Source organism: Drosophila innubila (genome assembly GCF_004354385.1).
Source record: "Drosophila innubila isolate TH190305 chromosome 3R unlocalized genomic scaffold, UK_Dinn_1.0 2_E_3R, whole genome shotgun sequence".
NCBI classification, from domain to species: domain Eukaryota; kingdom Metazoa; phylum Arthropoda; class Insecta; order Diptera; family Drosophilidae; genus Drosophila; species Drosophila innubila.
Window position 1 is genome coordinate 29455563 of NW_022995380.1, and position 20867 is coordinate 29476429.

General features: G+C 34.5%; 1 protein-coding gene across 1 annotated transcript in view; it reads left to right on the forward strand.

The window, feature by feature from the left end:
- Positions 1-20867, forward strand: part of LOC117789526 — a 40305-nt gene that overhangs the window by 8001 nt on the left and 11437 nt on the right. The window contains exons 2-4 of the mRNA XM_034628557.1: positions 6438-7045; positions 16742-16864; positions 17970-18109. Of these exons, the coding sequence (XP_034484448.1) occupies positions 6799-7045; positions 16742-16864; positions 17970-18109 (510 nt within the window). The 5' untranslated portion in view covers positions 6438-6798. The remainder of the gene's footprint in view (positions 1-6437; positions 7046-16741; positions 16865-17969; positions 18110-20867) is intronic.

Below are 20867 nucleotides of genomic sequence, written 5' to 3' on the forward strand. Positions count from 1 at the left end.
TATTAGTTGAAGACCACATTTAATATTCCGGCTGTGCACGAAACACAGATGCTCCGAGATTTGCACGAACCCAGATCAATTATTTAGTGAATGAAGACGCCTTCGTCCTGTCACGTGGCTTCTTGTGATTTTCGTGAGGCGTCGATGAGGAAAAGGGGAGAAATCGGGATATGAATGTAGGGAGAGTATGGCACATGTACCAGACATTATTTAATAACACATTCTAGCTACAGTTGCCAATGAAAGTTGTACGAGACTCGCTAACCAAATTACTCACTGTCTTAACTTTGTCCAGTCCCATTACCATTGACATTTCTTCTTTCATTTTCATACTGAGATACTAGGTAGTGCAGGAGCATAATCATTTTGTGGCCATGTATGTCACAGTCGCAAGGAGGCTGTTGTGAACCTTTAATAGGATGGGCTAAATTGGCCGATATAGAAAAACGAGTCTGTTTTACTTAAATACTCTTTTTGTATTCATATTCTCAGGGGTTGACACTATATGACTATTAACTATATTCATATAAAAATAAGTACATTAAACTAAAGTAAAGTCGTTATTTGTGTGTTTAATTGATCAATCTTTTTATTTGAAAATAAAAAAAAAAAAAAAAACTTAGAGACCGATGAAAGAGTGAATTTCTCCAAGAAAAGTTTGTTTTGAAATGTAGAACTCACTAAAATAGTTTAAACAACTGAAAAGTTTAGATTAAATATATTTTAATTTCAGATTTGCTGCATCTAGCTCTCATTTTCTCTAAATTTAAAACTCTAAAATTGTATTAACACATTTGGTGCCTCTAGCTCTGGTTGTGTTATTCTTTTTGCAAATAAACATTTTATTATAATACTGTAATTATTATGAATTTTTGGCTATTTCAAAATTCCTTTTTTTTTTGCAATTTATTTGAACAGATCTCGAGAATTTCACTGTCTAGCTCTCTCTTTGTTATAACGTTTTTACTTGATATTGAAGTACAAGGAATATGGCTGCTCTCTGGCCTCCGTGAGGTGCTCTTTGGCCCATTTAATAGGCCCGCAGCTGCGTCCCATGCTGCAGCTGGTGACTTGCTCTTCTTCTTCTTCTTAAGTCGAGAAGCCATTGCACTGTCAAAAGTTTTTGACACGTACAACGACTAAACTTTTCAGCGGTGGGCGCAACACAAATAAACACGCCCATGTCGTTCAGTAGCCCACATTCACGCCCATATCCGGAAGTGGGACTGCCACTGTCAGGCAGGGGGGAGTGTGGAGTGGGAGGAACTGGCAGTGGGACCGGAACGTGACCAGCGGCCGGGCAGCGGTTGATCACGTGGGTCCAGCTCGCCAGTTTGTCCGATTTGTCCTTTGACGCCGCTGCTGCTCGTAAATTTTTCAACAAGTTTTTATTATGGTTGCGTGTCCTTGTCAGGAAAAAAAAAAGAACGGTACACCAAGTTGCCCTAAACACAAACACAACCACACACACGCACACACACACACACATCCGCACACACACACGTTTGTTTTTCGTGATTGCGTCGGGGGCTTTTTTCATTTTATTTATTTAATAAAATTTAGGAATACGGCTGCAAATAATTTATGGGGCTGGAATTTGCACATTAATCCTGCGAAATGTTGCCAAATTATTGAGCTAATAAATATTTACCTGACTCTGCACTCCTCTGCTCTCCTCTGCTCCCCTCTTCGCCTTTCTTTCTTCCCCTTAAACAGAGGCTACCGAGCACAAACTTTCCAATCCCTGTTGGCAGAGCTGACACTAAGCCATAATTTTGATTTAGCCTGCTTGAGATTCCTTAAGCGTGCATTTATCTTAGCCGAACACACTGGTGTCGACAACACAGGACGATGATAAAGAGATGGGAACATATTATATAGGCAAGGGTTTAGCAGGACCAAAAACTAAAGGGAATTACAATATTCACAATCCTCTGGCAAGGACAGGCTATCAATCACAGTTTGTGAATTCGAGTATGAGTATGAATTTTGTATTTCAGATTTAGGGCCAATTTGACCTGGCCCAGACAAGGAGAGAGCGAGTGAGAGAGAGAGACAGATTTACGACTCACATATTCGTGTGCATGAAATATACATTTTCAATATGGCAACTAGGTAAATCTGCTTTAATCAGTTACACGAACTGTTTACCGTTGAGAACATATTTCAATTTGGCAATTGTATTTTGAATTGATGACTAGTTCAAAATTGGCCCAAACTAGAGATGAGTTCATGTAGTGAGTTTAATGAATCAGTGAGTGAGTAAAGTCTAATTCAAATTTACATTTTGCGACGGTTCGAAACAATTTGCTAAATTATTCAACTGGCGACCATAAACCGAATTTTCAGCTGGTTGCGGTACAAAAACCACTGATGAATGTCCAACTGCCTAACTGTTTGTTTGTCTCTCTGTCTTTCTGTCCCTCTCTCTCTCCCTCTATCTGAACTCCTCTGTATTTTTCGTGTTTTTGCGGTAGACGGACACAATTTCACCACGTTCTGCGATGTGTTGAAAGTGCAATTGATTTCATTGGTTGAAAATAAAAAGCAAATAGCGAGGCATTTTGATATTTCCATTGAAATTTCCGTGGTCCGTTTCGCGGATAAGTTCGCTGACCGACAAATTTCAATATGATTTCAATTTTCCACTAAATTGAACTGAGCACAAAAGATGACGAAAATTACGAGCGCAACTTTACGCTTAAATAAATTCAAATAACGAATAAATAACTGAACTGTACGCAAACCCAAAACTGTTCATAATACTCTAGCCAACAAAACTATGCGAATAGTCTTGGCCACGTCTAAACCAGGCGACCCTCTTAGCGCCAGCGGATGCTCTCGGCCAAGATGAAAGCTAAAATATTCGGTATATATATTAATTTTCATGCACACAAAAAAAGAAAAAGAAGCAGCAAAAAAAAAAAAAAGACATTGAAAAGCCATAAAGCAAAGTTTGGCTGAAAGTTCATCATCGTGAGTGGTGGATGCAACAACCACAACAAGAACCTTCAACCAAACTGCGACGGCACGTCAGACATCCGACAGATTCAGATTCAGAGTCAGAGTCAGCTTCAGATACAGATACAGATACAAAGGCAGCGCCAAAGACTTGCGTCAACGTCCAGGCACAGTGGGAAAAACAGCCAATCTATCTCATATTAATTAGCATTATTTTTGAACATTTTTGTATCGAATTAAATATCATAATATCAATATTTTATTCGATACAAAAATTTTAAAGTCATAGAAAATATATAAAAAAATGGTATTTTTCAATTTTGATGCAGAATTAAAGTAGAGGCTAAAAAATAAAAAAATTGATTATCCAATTGTAAAAATTATGTAAGTTATAAAGTGTTCGAAAACGCTTCAAGGGAAAAGTATGGAAAAAATGGACAGTGATGGAAAGTATGAAAAAAATTTATTCTAATGCAAAAACATTTAATTTTTCAATTTTGATGCAGAATTAAAGTAGAGGCTAAAAAATAAAAAAATTGACTTTCCGCATGTAAATCGGTTACAATTTGAGAAAGTTATGTAAGTTATAAAGTGTTCGAAAACGCTTCAAGGGAAAAGTATGGAAAAAATGGACAGTGATGGAAAGTATGAAAAAAATTTATTCTAATGCAAAAACATTTAATTTTTCAATTTTGATGCAGAATTAAAGTAGAGGCTAAAAAATAAAAAAATTGACTTTCCGCATGTAAATCGGTTACAATTTGAGAAAGTTATGTAAGTTATAAAGTGTTCGAAAACGCTTCAAGGGAAAAGTATGGACAGTGATAAAAAGTATGAAAAAAATGTACTCTAATGCAAAAAAATTAAATTTTCCAATTTTGCTGCAGATTTAAAAAAATGGCCAAAATTATGAAAAATTTACATTACACATGAAAATCGGATAAGAATTGACACAGCTGTTACAGTTTAAAATTTTTGAAAAAGCGTCAATAGAAAGAATGGAAAAATTGACAATATCAAAAAAATTGGGAAAGCTATGAAGTTTTTGAAATGCGTTAAGGGGAAAGTGTAATAAAACTAAATGATAGAAAAAGATTTTCCAATTTTGATGCAAATATAATAATATAATAAATATATAATATAATAGTCATGAAAATCTATGTAACTACCTCGATGGATTGAAAAAAAAACTCATGTTAAACTAGTTGAAAATCGACAATGCCATAATTTAAATAATTTCCATGTATTTTGTGAAATTTGTTCGTTTTTTCCACTGTGTGAAGCTGACGTTGACGTCGATGCCTTTATTGCTGCAGCCCTAGAAAACATAATGGTGTCACTAGTGGAACCACTGGCGGCTGAGGGTCTCGAGCGTTTTACACTGAGTGTTGCAGGGCTGGGGTTGTTGTAAGGGCAGGGGGTGCACCTTCCGCTCAGTTTGCAAAATATGAAGTTTGCTTTAGAAAGTTTGCGGTTTTTGGGCTTCCTTGCAAGGCGAACAATAAGAAAACGCCGAGAAAATACATTAAGCCAAACATAAAGAAGCATTTTTCAGCCTCAAACCAGGGCAGCTAAACATGTGCAGGTTGTTCAGTGTGTGTGTGCGAGTGTGTGTGTGAGTGTGTGAGTGCTTGTGGGTGTTGTTCAAGCTGACGTACTTACTCATAGCTCTTAGGATAACAAGGGATTTGTTTGGTCTCTGCTCGCTTAATACTCAACCCGATCTGAAACTTGTGTTTCCCCACTTGCCATTCCCTTACTTACGCTTCGGTTTAGCTTTCATCAGTTTTGTGCTCAGCCGTCACTCCAGCGGGACAGCATGCACATCCTCATCCTCATCCTCAACCACATCCTCCTTCTCATCCACATCCGCTTCCACATCCCGACTGCTTGGACAGCCGTCCGCAAGTGTCAGTTAATGAATGTTTTGTCATACTTCTCGCATCTTTCGCAAGTCCCAACTCGAAAGCAGTTTACAATTTGTGGGCCAAATACTTACACACACACACACACACACGCATTTAGTTTGTAAGTATGCCTTTTTTGTGAATTTGGGTGTTTTGGGTGTGTGTGTGAATAGAAGCCATTACTCATCTCAAACGGGTTATTCGTTTGCTCCTTGCTGGCTTGCCGCACATCAATGTTAGAATTTCATGGATAAATGAACACAATTGATACCTTTTGTGTACTTTTAATCTAGTCAGAGAACGCCACCCAAGGCTCTGAGTCTGATCAACATCATTGAATGCTAAAGTTCCTGGGTGGCAAAAATCGAAGTAGCAGCATTTTCAAAAAGTCCTATGGAAAATTGCCAGCTGAAAAAATAGAAAATCTTTTATCATGCATAAATTTTCATTTTTTTTTTCACAATAAAAAACACACAATATTTTAAAAACATTTTCAATTCTTATAAAATAACCAAAAAGAAATAAATTAGACAAACATCTGCATATCAAACATTAGATACAAATTAATCTTTAAATAAAGAATGAAAAATATGCATATTTATTACCAAATCAATGTCTAAACTTTCATCTCACTCTTCAGTTTTTAACTGTGTACATTTCTATGTGAATTATTTTTGTGAAAAACCCTCTTCGTAATTTTTGAACTGATTTGGAATTCAAACAATTAAAACTTTTTTGTCATCACCCCATGATTATCGCATTCTCAACTAATCGAATTTCCCACTCATTCGAATTGCAAATATTTTAGAAACACAATAATTTAACCAGAATTATACAGTATTATGATAAAAATAATCCCAAGGGGCACTTTTGAAGAGGGATATGAAAACAATTATTGCTGGGGGCTTTTGCTTTTAATCCCGCTTTCGCTCTCTATGCTCAATTGATAAAAAAAAAAGGGAATAAAGTGTACAAATTGTTAACCGAACTAATTAAATGTGATTTCAGTGGCGAATTTGTTTTAATTTAAAATTAATTTGGAATTCAATAAATAACCCCAAACCCAATTAAGACGCGTGCCGCGAAATTGCGAAAAATAAATAATTCAATAATTTGTATCATCATTAAGCAAATAACAAAAATAACAAAAAAACCAAAAAAAAAAAAAAAAAGAATGTTCAAAGCCAATGAAAGTCCCTTTTTTATCATTATTTAATAATCGAGTTATCAGTACTGAAATCATGTTTTTTTCTATGGCTGGTACATAAATTAAAAAGAGGAGACCGCAAAAAAATAACAAAAACGGGAAAAGCGATTGTGAAATATAATTAATTGTTTTACGGTCAGAGCAACAAACAAAACAAAAAGAAGATAAAAAAAAATCAAACAAACTGCAACAAATTGAAAACATAACAAAGCCAATGTGCAACCTAATAAGTGCAGAAGTAAAATAAATAATAATAAAATTTATTAATAATAAAAATGCATGTGAAATAAAGTGGCATAAAAAATAAAAACAAAATAAAATTACAATATTCATTTCATATATTTATTTCCTACGCTCTGCAGCAGTTGAAAGGATACAAAATCCATGAATACGAATATTATGAATAACAATATGAATAACCGTATGAATATGAACATGCATACGAGTATATTGACCAGTTGTAAAAGCCATCACAATCGACGCCGTTGCTGATGATAACAATAAAATACGAGAGAGTATGAAAATTGCAAAAAATGCAAATTGCCAAATCTGAGGGCGAACAATAAAATCGACCATAAAGAACATCAAATCAAGAGCAGACGCTAACCAACGATAATATTGGCCAGCACACACACACACACACACCCACATAACCAGTCGAGGACAGCAACAACAACTACAACAATAACAGGAGCAACAATAACATCACTCTGGCCGGTGGCAATGGCCAAGTCGCAGCACAATCCCACACAGCATCTGCAATGGCAGCAGCGCCGGCAATATCAACCCCAACACCAACCCCAACCCTTAACACGGACTCTGCCCCTTATCCTGACTGGCAAATGCCGGCACGTGCACTACGAGAGCTCCTGGAGCGCTGGCTGGAGGAGATTCGCCTGGCTGTTAGCTGTTGTATGCCTGCTGACGCGGCCCGTCATGCCGGAAGTTATTTATCGAGTTGATCCTTTGGGTAAATGTTTTGTCTTATTTTTCCCTTTTTTTTATACCCGTTAATTGTTAAGTACAAGGGTATATTGTATTTATTCACTGATAAAAATTAACGCTTTCTTTAATATTTGATTTTAAATGAAATATCTTAAAAATTATAATAGTGTATCAAAAAAAAATCTCGAACACCAAAAATATTTTAATCAGTATTGCAATTAATGTAAAAGGAAAATATATATATTCTTGAACAGCATCAACAGCCAAGTCGACAGTATCTGTATGCACACCTGAATCTGAGAAAGTATAAGAGCTAGAGCCACCAAATATCGCACACTGAAGTTGATCCTTTCCATATGTATAAGCAAATGAGTAACAACAGATTAAGCTTAAACTATAAGTACTAGAGACTCCAAATTTAGACACTTTTAAATTTGGAGTATAAAAGCTAAAGTCAACATATTTGCCACACATAATTTTATAAGCTGTTTTTTTAAAGCAGTGGTGTCCAAAATGGATACTTTTTTCCCCCAGGTGATAGGAAAAAATATTTTATATATTGCTTTCGGACACCGCTGGCTTAAAATATGAGTCACTACACTTTTTGTCCTCAGAATTCGTTAACGAAAAACCTAGCTATTACACTAGAAGAGCTAGAGCAACCGAATATGGCAAATAGACTTCTAAGAATCAGAGCGCTTATAAATTATGCCCTCAAGAAGCTCCACCATGCACACAGTTTCTAAAATAGAAGGATCTTTCGAATGTCGAACATATTAATGTATTATTTTCGGCAAATTCACTTAATATCATCAATATAGGTTAAATATAGGGATAGTTAGGCCTGTTTTAAGCTAGGACCATTATTATAAATTAAATGTAAGAGTAGTTATTGTTGTCTTATTTTATTAAGTATCACGAATGTCAAGATTAATGCATTAATTTACATACCGTCGTAGTTAAAAATTCAGGGGTATTTTATAGTCGGGTACACTGTTTCTACATGTATACATTTCAGATACACCGTACAACGTATTTTACAATGTACCAGGCAGAGAAACAGCTCCAGCTACATGTAGAATTTCGCGTTGGTTTTGCGTTTTATCTGCAGCAATAACCATCCCCTGGCACAGCTACACTCCCTGGTCAGGGACTGACAGAGAGTGAGAGAGAGAGGAGATAGGGATGGGGATGGAAAGGAGATAGGGGAATGGTTTAGATAGTAGCTCCTCTGTCGCTTTTTAGCTAATGCAGGCGCCAGGCTTCAACCCAACAAGGCGTAAAAACTCAACGCCACGTTGTGTCCTCAGTCAAATATGTATACACATATATATATATTATGTATAAATCATAATTAAGTACAAATACACACTGAATGTATGTGTGTGCGTGTGTGTCTGTGTGTGTTGACGTTGTCCAGTTTCAGTTGAGAGCAGCGAAAGTTTCACAAATGATCTGTAAGCGAGAGCAACCAAATATTTATGTTCGTCATTAATGATTAATAGGGCAGGCAAAGCAAACAATCATAAATTAAACCACATTAATTAACTGCCCGTCACAGTAGATACTCGAACAGCTAACAGAGATGCCGCTGATGCTGTTTCTGCTGCCAATCTGTGCTACATTGTCCATTTTGGCCATGGCCCATATACAAATCATTCTTGACTTGATATCGAAACATTTCTTGACATACTATATATAATATTTTATTTTATAGTCGAAGGGTCGTGGGACTTTGCCTTGAGATGAAATGGATTCCGTTGCGTAATGTGGCTCATTCCATCTTCATCTTCCATCTTGGCCATCTCTGACAGCAGCTACCAATATTCTTAGAGCTTATCGATTAAAGCCATCACGCTAACAGAAATTAATTGCCTTGCCAAGGATAAATTTCTTAAAAATGCACACAGCTTAAAAGGCGAACAAAATTGTCATGATATTAAATGTTTTTCTGTTTTTCAGCTAACGTTGCTTATAAAATATTAACAATTTTGTATTTTATTTATTTAGTTGTTTATTTAAATGAATTATTTAGAATTCAATATTTAATATTATATTAATTTAATATTAATAACTGAGAAGATAAAAAAGTTAACCTTGGTATAAATTTAAAAAAAAAAACAAAATAATAGTTTATTATTAATTTTTAATCAAAAATTATTAAATTATTTTATTTATTTTTTCAATAAAAATCGAAAATAAGATAAATTTTTTATTTGTATCACAAAAGTAGCAAATATATATAGCATTACTTTGAATAAATAAATAATAGTTTATTATTAATTTTTAATGAAAAATTACTATATTATTTTATTTATTTTTTCAATAAAATTTTAATATAAGATAGATCTTTTATTTGTATTACAAAAGTTGCAAATATATAGAATTACTTTGAATAAATATTAAAGTTTAATAAATGCTTTACATTTCGATGATTTCTTTTGTAAATATCAGTTTTTGTCAGATTTAGTTATGACCAAAAGAGGAACTTTAACTTTCTCAATAATATGTTTTTTTTTTAAATATTTATTGAATTTTTTGTGTTGCACTTTTCAAATTAGCATTCTATAAATTATAAAACCAGATTTTCTTTCGGCCGCTGGCTTAAAAACTTTGCTATGCTCTTATACTCTGGTAGAAGTGGAGTATAAGAGAGTGAGAGAGAGAGAGAGCACTCGCTTCCTGTTTGCGAAAAGCAACAACACATCTGTGAGCTTAATGATAATTAAATAATATTTTATGAAAACTTTCTTTTCAAGTGCTTTACGGTCTGGGTCATTAATTTCAAGGCCACGTTAGTACGAGTAGATGAGCTTGTTTTCGGTTCCAACTTTTGGCTCCAAGCTTGCAATTTATCCTGTTGTCGCTGTCGCTTCCACTTGAGAATGCTTGAGAAGGGGAAACTTGCCACTTTTTGCTACAGCAGAGATAAACCATAAATATTCAATTGCTGTGGATGTTTACTTCACTTTTTTAATACTTCTAGATAGATAGATAACACGCACGCACGCAAGTTGAAGTACAAAAACCTCTGGTACATATGGCAATGCCACGCCCACCTCATATAGCAGTGGGCGGGGAAGGCCGAATCTTCTTCACACTGTCTGTGAAAATTCGGAGATGGAAATTCTGTCAAAATGCGAGTAGCTTCGCGTACTTCTCTAGTGGCGCCTTGGGTCGCGTTGATAACAGAGAACAGGAATGAGAGGAGATTGGAGAACGGAGACCGGAAAGTTTCATGGCCTACGCGCTTGTTTCACATTTCCCCGAGTCGTCGGCTCACATTAAGATGTGCTTTAATCTCCCATCTACTGGCATTGCCTTTGCCTGGGGAGCTGGTGACACAGGACAGAGAATGGCATAAGATGAAGAAACTTGCGCCTTTGTCATTCCATATACGATGCCTTTTAGTGTCTTGCATGAGCTGTAAAATTTAACTGGAGGCGACAGGATGCTGAGCAGCTCGACATCATCCTCCCACTCAAGTGACTCTCTCTCTTAGGCAGGCTCTCACCATGTCCTGGCCTGGCCTGGCTGAGAGATGGCGCTGAGTTCACCTCTGAGCCAGGTTCAACTCTCTAGCCACATTCCATGCAACAACTGAAGCCGCAGGGTCGTTAATATTCTTATTTTTCTATTTCGTGCGCATACCCAGTCCATTACAAATCAGACAGGGTATGACAATTTGCATTAAATAAATGCATTTCAGTTAAATTTATAATGTGTTGAATTTAATTGTTATCTCTTAAAAACTAAACGAAGAAACCCGAAAAGAATTCGATGAATTCGTTTTAAAAAAATCATGCCTAAAAATATTATCTGACTGAATAAAAAAGTTCCAGATATACTACATTTTATTATTATTATTTTAGACTCCGTTTTAAAAATCATGACTAAAAATATTATCTAACTGAATAAAAAAATTCCAGATATACTACATTTTATTATTATTATTTTAGAACTCTAGTCTACTCTACTACTTATAAAACCAGCTCCTTTTTAAAAAAATCATGCCTAATAATATTATCTGACTGATGAAAAAAATTCCAGATATACTATATTTTATTATTATTATTTTAGAACTCTTATGTGTCGCTTTTTTTGCCTGGACTTTGGCTGTGTTCTTTATAAATAAATATATATAATATTTATTTTTGTGTACTTCTGTTGCAGAACAATCTTTTTATAATTTTCCTAAATTTATTTTAGCTCTTATTTCTTATCTAAACATAAAAAATTATGAAAGAATAATTCAATATCAATATTTATTTATAATTTACATAGCAAAATTTATAATTTTAATAATCTTTTTTAACTATAATCGTTAGGATCCCTGATAACATTATCCTTTCTCTTGCTACTTCAATCATATTTACATAGTTATATAAATTTATAAATGTGCTTTACGAATTTATTATCTTGTGTTCAAGCTTTAGGCTTTGAAGGGTATACTTCAGTCTACTCTCAGCATTTATTTGCTCTGCTATTGCTCGACGTGTAATAACACTTGCGTTTACTTTGCTGCCAGGGAATTGAGGGGAGGGGGGTTGAATAAAGGGGGCAAGTCGCCGTGCGCTCAACTAAACAGCCAGGTAAATGCTTGCCAAAATTATGAAAAGTGAAAGAGTTATTATCATTTTATGTCGCATAAATTTGCATGCTACGTCCGCCTGGAGTGTCTGCCTGCCAGGTGGGCTGATCCTAAAGACAACGACTTTTCACTCCCTCTTCTCCTTCCCCCTTCTGCTTCTCCTTCTCCTTCTCCTTCTGCTCCAACTGCTGCTATCATCGCGGTCGTAAAACGTCGTGTAGATGCGACGTCCAGGATGCGCATCCTGGCTTCTGATTTATATGAAAATATAGCACGAGTGTGGCACACATGTAATGCGTACTTTGTACCTTGTTTACCGCTGTCTGGAGGCTGTTACAGTTGTTCTCCTCTTCTTGCTCTTCTGCTTGTTCCTGTTATTGTCGTTGTTCTTGTTCTTGTTGTTGTCAGAGGCATACCTCTCTAATGGCCATATCCAGTAAGCAATTACAATTATTAAGATGCCTGAAAATGCCACTCGCTGAAAGTTGGCAACTTAATCATGGCGGTAGAAGAGTCCCAACTCTGCGGATCCGGCTAAAAAAAAAATACAAAAATTGGGAGATTAATTAGGAACACAGAACTGGGCAGAATACACAGAATAGCAAAATGACTAGCACATGAAATAATAAGTTTATACTTGTAGTGCTGGAAAATCCAATTAAAAAATAAATAAATAAAATTTTAAAAAAGATAGCTAAAACTTAGCAAATTGCGACATCTAGAGCTTGACCGAAATATAATACAGTAGTGAGGAAAGTTCCATAGCCGAATCTGGAATTCATTTAATAAAAATTTCACTAAATTTAAATAAATTTTTATTTTGAGCTTAAGATAAAAATATATTTATCTCACTATTTGATGAGAAAATTGAACTGGAGCCAGAAAAACTTTGCTTGAATTTTTCTAAACTAAAAATACTAAAATTTTTGTAATGTTGTAGATCTGAATGATTTATTTTTAAAATTCTCTAGTTTTTGTTTCGTTTTTCCAGCCTTATTTAAATTTTTTTAAACGTTCTCTCTGTTATTCTTTTTTCCGGTAATTTTTATATCAATACTCGAAATTCGCATGAATTTTCCGACTTCCGAATTAAAATGAGATAATTCTAAAAAACAATAAGATGAATCGACAACATTTAAAAGTCCCTCAGCCTTGATTATGATATATTTAGTGATATCATAATCGTATTGTTTTTCCCTTTCAAAGCCTATTACAAGCAAGTGACAGGTTTAAATCCACACGTATTAGGCACGTCTGGAAAGGTGTTGTGTGTTGTTTTAGATATTTTCATTTTCACGCCGTGAAATGGTTTTCAATAATAGAAATATTATACTATCACACACGTGTGCTTTTTTCATATACACACGTAATCCTTACATATACAAACTTTTTGCCCCAGTCGCGTTTTATAGCACACATTTTCATACGCTCCCAACTACCACCCCCTTAACCCCTGCCACTCTTTTTGGCAGCCATTGTAAGGCATTTGTTTTGTAGTGTAAACACTCAGTCATACACACACACACTCGCACACACACACGTAAACAATTTGGGTAATGAAGTCAGTGGCTCAAAGGACGCCCCGCCATGCCACGCCCCCATCAGCATTGTCGCCTCTAAAGTGGATAAGAGAAATGTACAATAAACAGAAACAAATGGCAGACAATTTTTTCTTGTTTTCATGCTGTTCTTCTTCTTTTTGCTATTGTTGTTTTTCACATGCTAAATTGGGAGGAGAAAAAAAAAAAATGTTGGGAAATAATTTCACATGAAATTGAATGTCTGAGTTTGCTTAGGTGTCAAGTGTCAGTTAAGTTGAAGACTGAACGATTGCATAATGGAAATTCAATTTACTTTACTTCTCTGGTTCTATCAGGCTCTACGTATACTCTCCGACTCCCATACGAGTACACGTTCCATATGTCTATACGTTTTCCTTTCGATTCCCAAAAGCGCCAGTCCAATTTCACCTGCCACACACTTCCTTCTCATCACTTCACTTCACTTACCTTCACTTCACTTCACTTTACGCAGCAACAATGAGAGCACATCAATGCCATTTCACTTTAATAATACTTAAATACAATTAATATCTATTTTCGAGCCACTCAACCATTGTCGATATAATAATGAAAATGAAAATGGGAAAACGAATACAATAATGGCAAAATAAAAATCAATTTATTTTTAAGTATTTGTGTTTAAAATGTTACGCTTTTCAATTCACCATACACAATTAAAGACTTTTCAAATCATCGCTCTTAACGATCGAGGGAATCGGTTGAAGCTATATATATAAATACTTTAAATCGATTATTTTTCATAAAATATCTACAAGTCAACTCTAATTTGATTCAGCATCATAACTAAAAATATTTTATTTCTTTCATCACTGTCCGTTTTTTGCGAACTTTGCCCTGATCGCTTTTTAAAAACTTCAAACTTGCATAACTTTGTCAAAACTCAACCGATTTTCTTGCGGAATGTCAATTATATCATTATTTGGTCTATATTTTCATTCTGCATCAAAGTTTTCAATATTTAAAAAATTTAATATTTTTCGACCACTGTCCATTTTTATCACACTATTTCCATACCTTACCCTTGTCACTTTTTCAAAAACTTCAAATTTGCATAACTTTATCAAAACTCAACCGATTTCTTTGCGGAATGTCAATTTTATCATTATTTGGTCTCTATTTTGATTCTGCATCAAAATTATATATGTTTAAAAAATTTAATATTTTTCGATCACTGTCCATTTTTATCATACTATTTCCATACCTTACCCTTGTCACTTTTTCAAAAACTTCAAATTTGCATAACTTTGTCAAAACTTAACCGATTTCCTTGCGGAATGTCAATTTTATCATTATTTGGCTTCAAATTTAATTCTGCATCAAAATTTTATATATTTTAAAAATTTTATATTTTTCGATCACTGTCCATTTTTATCATACTATTTCCATACCTTACCCTTGTCACTTTTTAAAAACTTCAAACTTGCATAACTTTGTCAAAACTCAACCGATTTTCTTGCGGAATGTCAATTATATCATTATTTGGTCTCTATTTTCATTCTGCATCAAAGTTTTCAATATTTAAAAAATTTAATATTTTTCGACCACTGTCCATTTTTATCACACTATTTCCATACCTTACCCTTGTCACTTTTTCAAAAACTTCAAACTTGCATAACTTTGTCAAAACTCAACCGATTTTCTTGCGGAATGTCAATTATATCATTATTTGGTCTCTATTTTCATTCTGCATCAAAGTTTTCAATATTTAAAAATTTTAATATTTTTCGATCACTGTCCATTTTTATCAAACTATTTCCATACCTTACCCTTGTCACTTTTTCAAAAACTTCAAACTTGCATAACTTTGTCAAAACTCAACCGATTTGATTGCGGAATGTCATTTTCATCATTATTTGGCTTCCAATTTGATTCTGCATCAAAATTTTCAATATTTAAAAAATTTAATATTTTTCGATCACTGTCCATTTTTATCACACTATTTCCATACTTTGCCCTTGTCACTTTTTCAAAAACTTCAAACTTGCATAACTTTGTCAAAACTTAACCGATTTTCTTGCGGAATGTCAATTTCATCATTATTTGACTTCCAATTTGATTCTGCATCAAAATTTTCAATATTTAAAAAATTTAATATTTTTCGATCACTGTCCATTTTTATCACACTATTTCCATACCTTATTCTTGTCAACTTTTCAAAAACTTAAAACTTGCATAACTTTGTCAAAACTTAACCGAATTCCTTGCGGAATGTCAATTTCATAATTATTTGGCTTCCAATTTGATTCTGCATCAAAATTTTCAATATTTAAAAAATTTTATATTTTTCGATCACTGTCCATTTTTATCACACTATTTCCATACCTTATTCTTGTCAACTTTTCAAAAACTTAAAACTTGCATAACTTTGTCAAAACTTAACCGAATTCCTTGCGGAATGTCAATTTCATAATTATTTGGCTTCCAATTTGATTCTGCATCAAAATTTTCAATATTTAAAAAATTTTATATTTTTCGATCACTGTCCATTTTTATCACACTATTTCCATACCTTATTCTTGTCAACTTTTCAAAAACTTAAAACTTGCATAACTTTGTCAAAACTTAACCGAATTCCTTGCGGAATGTCAATTTCATAATTATTTGGCTTCCAATTTGATTCTGCATCAAAATTTTCAATATTTAAAAAATTTTATATTTTTCGATCACTGTCCATTTTTATCATATTATTGCCATACCTTACCCTTGACACTTTTTCAAAAACTTCAAACTTGCATAACTTTGTCAAAACTTAACCGATTTCCTTGCAGAATGTCATTTTCATCATTATTTGGCTTCCACTTTGATTCTGCATCAAAATTTTTAATATTTAAAAAATTTTATATTTTTCGATCACTGTCCATTTTTATCATATTATTTCCATACCTATTTCGATTCCTTTGCGGAATGCCAATTTGTTCATTGTTTGGTCTCTAGTTTTATTATGTATCAAAATTTTTTGCCGATTTAATCCCTTCTTCCATATCTTCCTCTGACACTTAAAAAATGATTGTCGAAAACTCGATATTTGTAACGTTGATGATGCAAAATCGATTCAAAGTTTTGATTTCCATCACTATTTTATAGTAAGCAAACGCTTTAAACTGAAAATAAGACTGACATAAAAATCATTTTAAAATCGATTTGCCTTTTGATTTCAAATATACATTTTAAATATTTGTTGCAAATGATTGTAGAAAGTCATAAATAGTTTAACTGAAGTCTGCACAGTGTCTCTTAGCAGTAAGTGCACGCTTTTTCGACAGTTGGCAGCATATTATTTGAACACACATATAAATGGAAAAAGTTTACAAAAAAATGTCCACCAGTTGTTTTTTGTTCCCCATATATTTCAATATCGTTAGATGGAATCAAATATTCAACTTCGATTGGCATTGGGAGTGTGTGCATACAATTTGTTAGACTGTTGACTGTTGACTGTAGACTGTTTACTTTGCCTGTGCGTTATTTGGCGCTTTATCGACTTTTCTTCGTACTCATATATGTATTAATGCAGTCCGATTTTCGGCATTTGTTTGTTTGCTTTCAGCTCTGTTGGCGGCCACCTTGCGGACGTACCAACGTGCCGGATGCGATTCAGAGCAGCTGTCACTCAGCTGTCCACGTGGCACTAGCATTTCCATAGAGCTAGCCCAATATGGACGAGCGGGAGGTAAGTTTGTCATTCCCATTCCCCATTCACATTCCCATTGTCACGTGCGAGCTGAGGAGGAACCAAGCGTTATCTGTACACTGAAAGAAATAGACTACTTCTAAAATCAAGAACATTTATCTTAAATATATGGTTTTTAAAATAAGAATATTTGAAGACCGAATTACTAATACTAAGAAGATTAATCTAAAAAGTCGCAGTTAATATAAAATCTTAATTTAAGATAAAATCTTAAATTGTTAATAAAGTATAAATACATATTTATTTAAAGCTAATAGTTGTTAAGAACTCCGCGGGTTCGAGACCCATTCTTCCCGAAGAAAAACATAGTAAATTAATATTTATAAAAAATTATCAAGCCAGAAAATCATTTTTTTTATATCAAAATAAAACAACAATTAAACAATTATAAATTTAAAAATCTATCTTAAAAGTTTTATATGCTGACTTCAATTTTCAGAACTTTTATTCTTTTAAGAGCTTGGTCTTATTTAAAATGTTCCCAAAACCAAGATGTGTTTTCTAACTTTTAGAATTTTGTGTTCTCGAAGCGTGTTTTAGACCAAAAGCCTTGATTTTAGACCATGTTTTTTATCAGTGTACAGATGTGAAGATGAAAATGGAGTTGGAGATGTAGGAGGAAGTGGAGGATGCTTGTTCAGCTTTGAGTGGACTGAACAACGAATGGTCGGAGCTCTTGGACTGAAGCGAATGCCAATATCGCAATTGATTGATTGTTGCCTAAAGTTTGTACGTTACACGCGTCAATTGTACGTATTGTGTTTTACTTATTTGTGTGCTATCTGTCTCCCACTCCATCTCTTTCTGTGTACACTTGCACACACACACACACACTTACGGCAAATTGAGAAGCGAACTCTGCTTCACATACGCCCATATCAAGTATACGTATGCTGGCCATATTTGAAAATGGTCAGTTCTGAATTCTGTATCTACTTCGAGGCCACACTCCGCTTCACTTGAGAGCACTTGTACCTCCTTCACTCTCTTCCCCCTTTGATCCACTCTTCAGTACTTGGAAAATGACAACGACACGTTCAACAACAACAACAACCAAAAATTGCCCTTTCGTCCACTTGAACAGATTTATCCGACCACAGTCTGTGTCCGCCCGTCTCGCAAGAGGACCTCACCACGACCGGAAGTGCCGGCGATGCTGTCATCCACAGCGGCACCGAAATCGAAGTCAAACCGCCGGAAACGTGTACCGTAAGCGGATTACAGGTAAGCTGAATCAGTATAATTGCAATTCCATCATCGTCGCACTCATCATCATATGTAGGAAGCAAAAATAAAAACCCCAAAGGCTCAGCCGTGTTCAACACTCACACAGACACACTCACACACACACACACATAAGTGCATATGTATGTATGATTATCCTTTCACATGCTGCAACAAGACTTGAGCTCCTTATCCCTTTCCCCCCTTCTCAGACCTGTAGACCACATTTCGGCTTACCTTTTGCCTTCTAAATGTGTTTTTCCCATTTTCCGCACGATTCCACAACGTGCATTCAAAGACATTCTCAAAACACATACAATCGCGATAAAATAGCTCTCTTTTGGTCAACCCACACACACACACACACACACACTCCCACACACACATGAGAGCAGCAGAAAAAAGAAGCAGCAGAAAGTAAATCAGTGAAGTAGAACGATGCCATAAAAACAGCAATAATTCATAATGAAAATCGATTCGATTCACTTTGGACCAAGCTGCAGGCATAAATCATAAAACATTTTTAGAGACTTACCCGGCAAAAGCTTAAACCCACCCAATACACCATTTAGAAGTACATATTTATGTGTAAATCTTTGCTCCAAATCTCTCACCCATCAACACTTGAAAATATATGATTTTTCACAACAAACCAATAGTTCAAGCCGCATTATAAGTACAGCTTATAGAGTGTAAAGAGCTGGCCATTAAGGACTCTTGATTGGCAAAATTGATCACTCGCATTTATTGTGCCTCGTGTGAGTTACGAATATTGTTAAAAAATTCTCACAAAACAGAGATTAAAAAATAAAATTTTCAATTAAAGAAAGCAATACGAGATTAGCAAATGAAATGAAGAAAGCAAAAAATAGGGAATACAAAAATTACGAAAATCATTAGTTTATTTATTTGAAAAATGTCCATTAATTTCTGAAACCGACTGAATTTATTGAACGAATTATAAAAAATAACACGAATTTTGATACAACTTTTTTTCATTTCACATATTATATTTTGCCTCTTTCTAAACTTTACTCAAATTTTAATTTCTAAATTCAAGCATCGTAGTTTCATAACTAAACGTTAAAAAGGACAGGGAACTATAATTTTTTTTTAAATTTTATCCATCAATTTCTATTTACCTATTTCTGCTTTTCTGATTTTCTGGTCACATCTCTACAAAATTTTTTTTTCTTTCGAGTTTTCTTGTTATGTGCTTTCTTTCCCTATTTTTGTTATTTTTATTATTGTTTGTCAAAATTCGTGTAGAAAATGTAGACCACTAAAGAGTGGAGTATTAAAGGCAAGCTACAATATTGACCTGCTCAATTCATCTACATTGCAAATTTCATTTATTCAACACGGAAGGAAGAAACACATAAAGTATTCCATAGAATTTTGTTGAACCAAATTAAATTCAGTATAAGAAATTTGTAGTTAAACTCATGTATGTATGTTTTATAGGGGAAGTATGTCGCAATTTGTCACATTTATGAGGTCGTTTGGTCTCCGTTGGCAGCTTTACTCTGAACCCGATGTAGTGGTTAATTTTTCATTGAACCATATCCCTCAAAAAGGACCTGTGACGAAGGAGCGCTGATTGCGTTTCATTGAGCACATCAATTTCGTGTAAGACTATGACTTCATACGAGTATATCTACAACATGTATGTGTTGTGCTCTAACATACGCTTAAGCACATAGAGAAAGAGATAGAGTGATGGAAAACCACAAGGAAAAGTGAGGCAAGACTGGGGATATGGATAGGACACACTCACGCTTCATTTCCGGCGCTTCCTTAAAGCGGAACTGAATTGCGTTCGGCCTCGTGGGCGGCTCTTGACTTATGGGCACATCGCATTAAGGCCAGCTTACGCTTATGCCAGAATCCCAGTACGCATCGAAGCCAAATCCAACCCAACCATCCAAACACCCAAGCACCCACCCTACCAGAAGGTCGTAAGGGAGTGCGAGAAACGAGAAACGAGAGTAAACAAATTATTATGGGACAGTCCAATCGATAGACTTACATCCATACGATGGCACACGACGCCGCAGCATCTTTGGGGGCGTGGCAGGAAGGGGGGGCGGGCAACCTCAAAATCCAATTACGGCCTTTATCCATCTTTGCAGTTGAATCACAGTATGTGGTTTGCCAAGAATCTCACTAATTAATAACAAATCAAAACACTTGACAGCCAAAAACAAAGAATTATACTTTATTGAATGTGTTGGAAAAGGAAAAGGTATCACAATTGTTTTAATTTGTTTATTTAGGAATTATAACAAATAGATGCAAATTTATCTTAGATTAAATGGCCTTTCATTTAAAGGCTCTTTCTAGTCCAGCAGCCAATTACAAAAATATGTATTAGAATACTCCTTTTACTTTATTAAATGTGTTTAATGAAAAGGTATCACAATTGTTTTAATGTGTTTATTTCTGAATTATAACAAATAAGTGCAACTTTATCTTAGCTTAAATTCATTGTCTTTTAAAGTCTGTCATTTTCCTGCTGTCAATTACAGTAATAAGAATAATTCATTTGCTTTATTGAATGGGTTTAATGAAAAGGTATCAAAACTGCTTCAATTTATTTATTTAGGAATAATAACAAATAAGTGCAAATTTAACAAAGATTACATTTAAAATCTGTCATTATCCTGCCTGCAGGATAAGTATACTCCTTTGCTTTATTAAATGTGCTTAATGCAAAGTTTACATTTCAACATTTAATAACAAATAACTGAGATTTAAT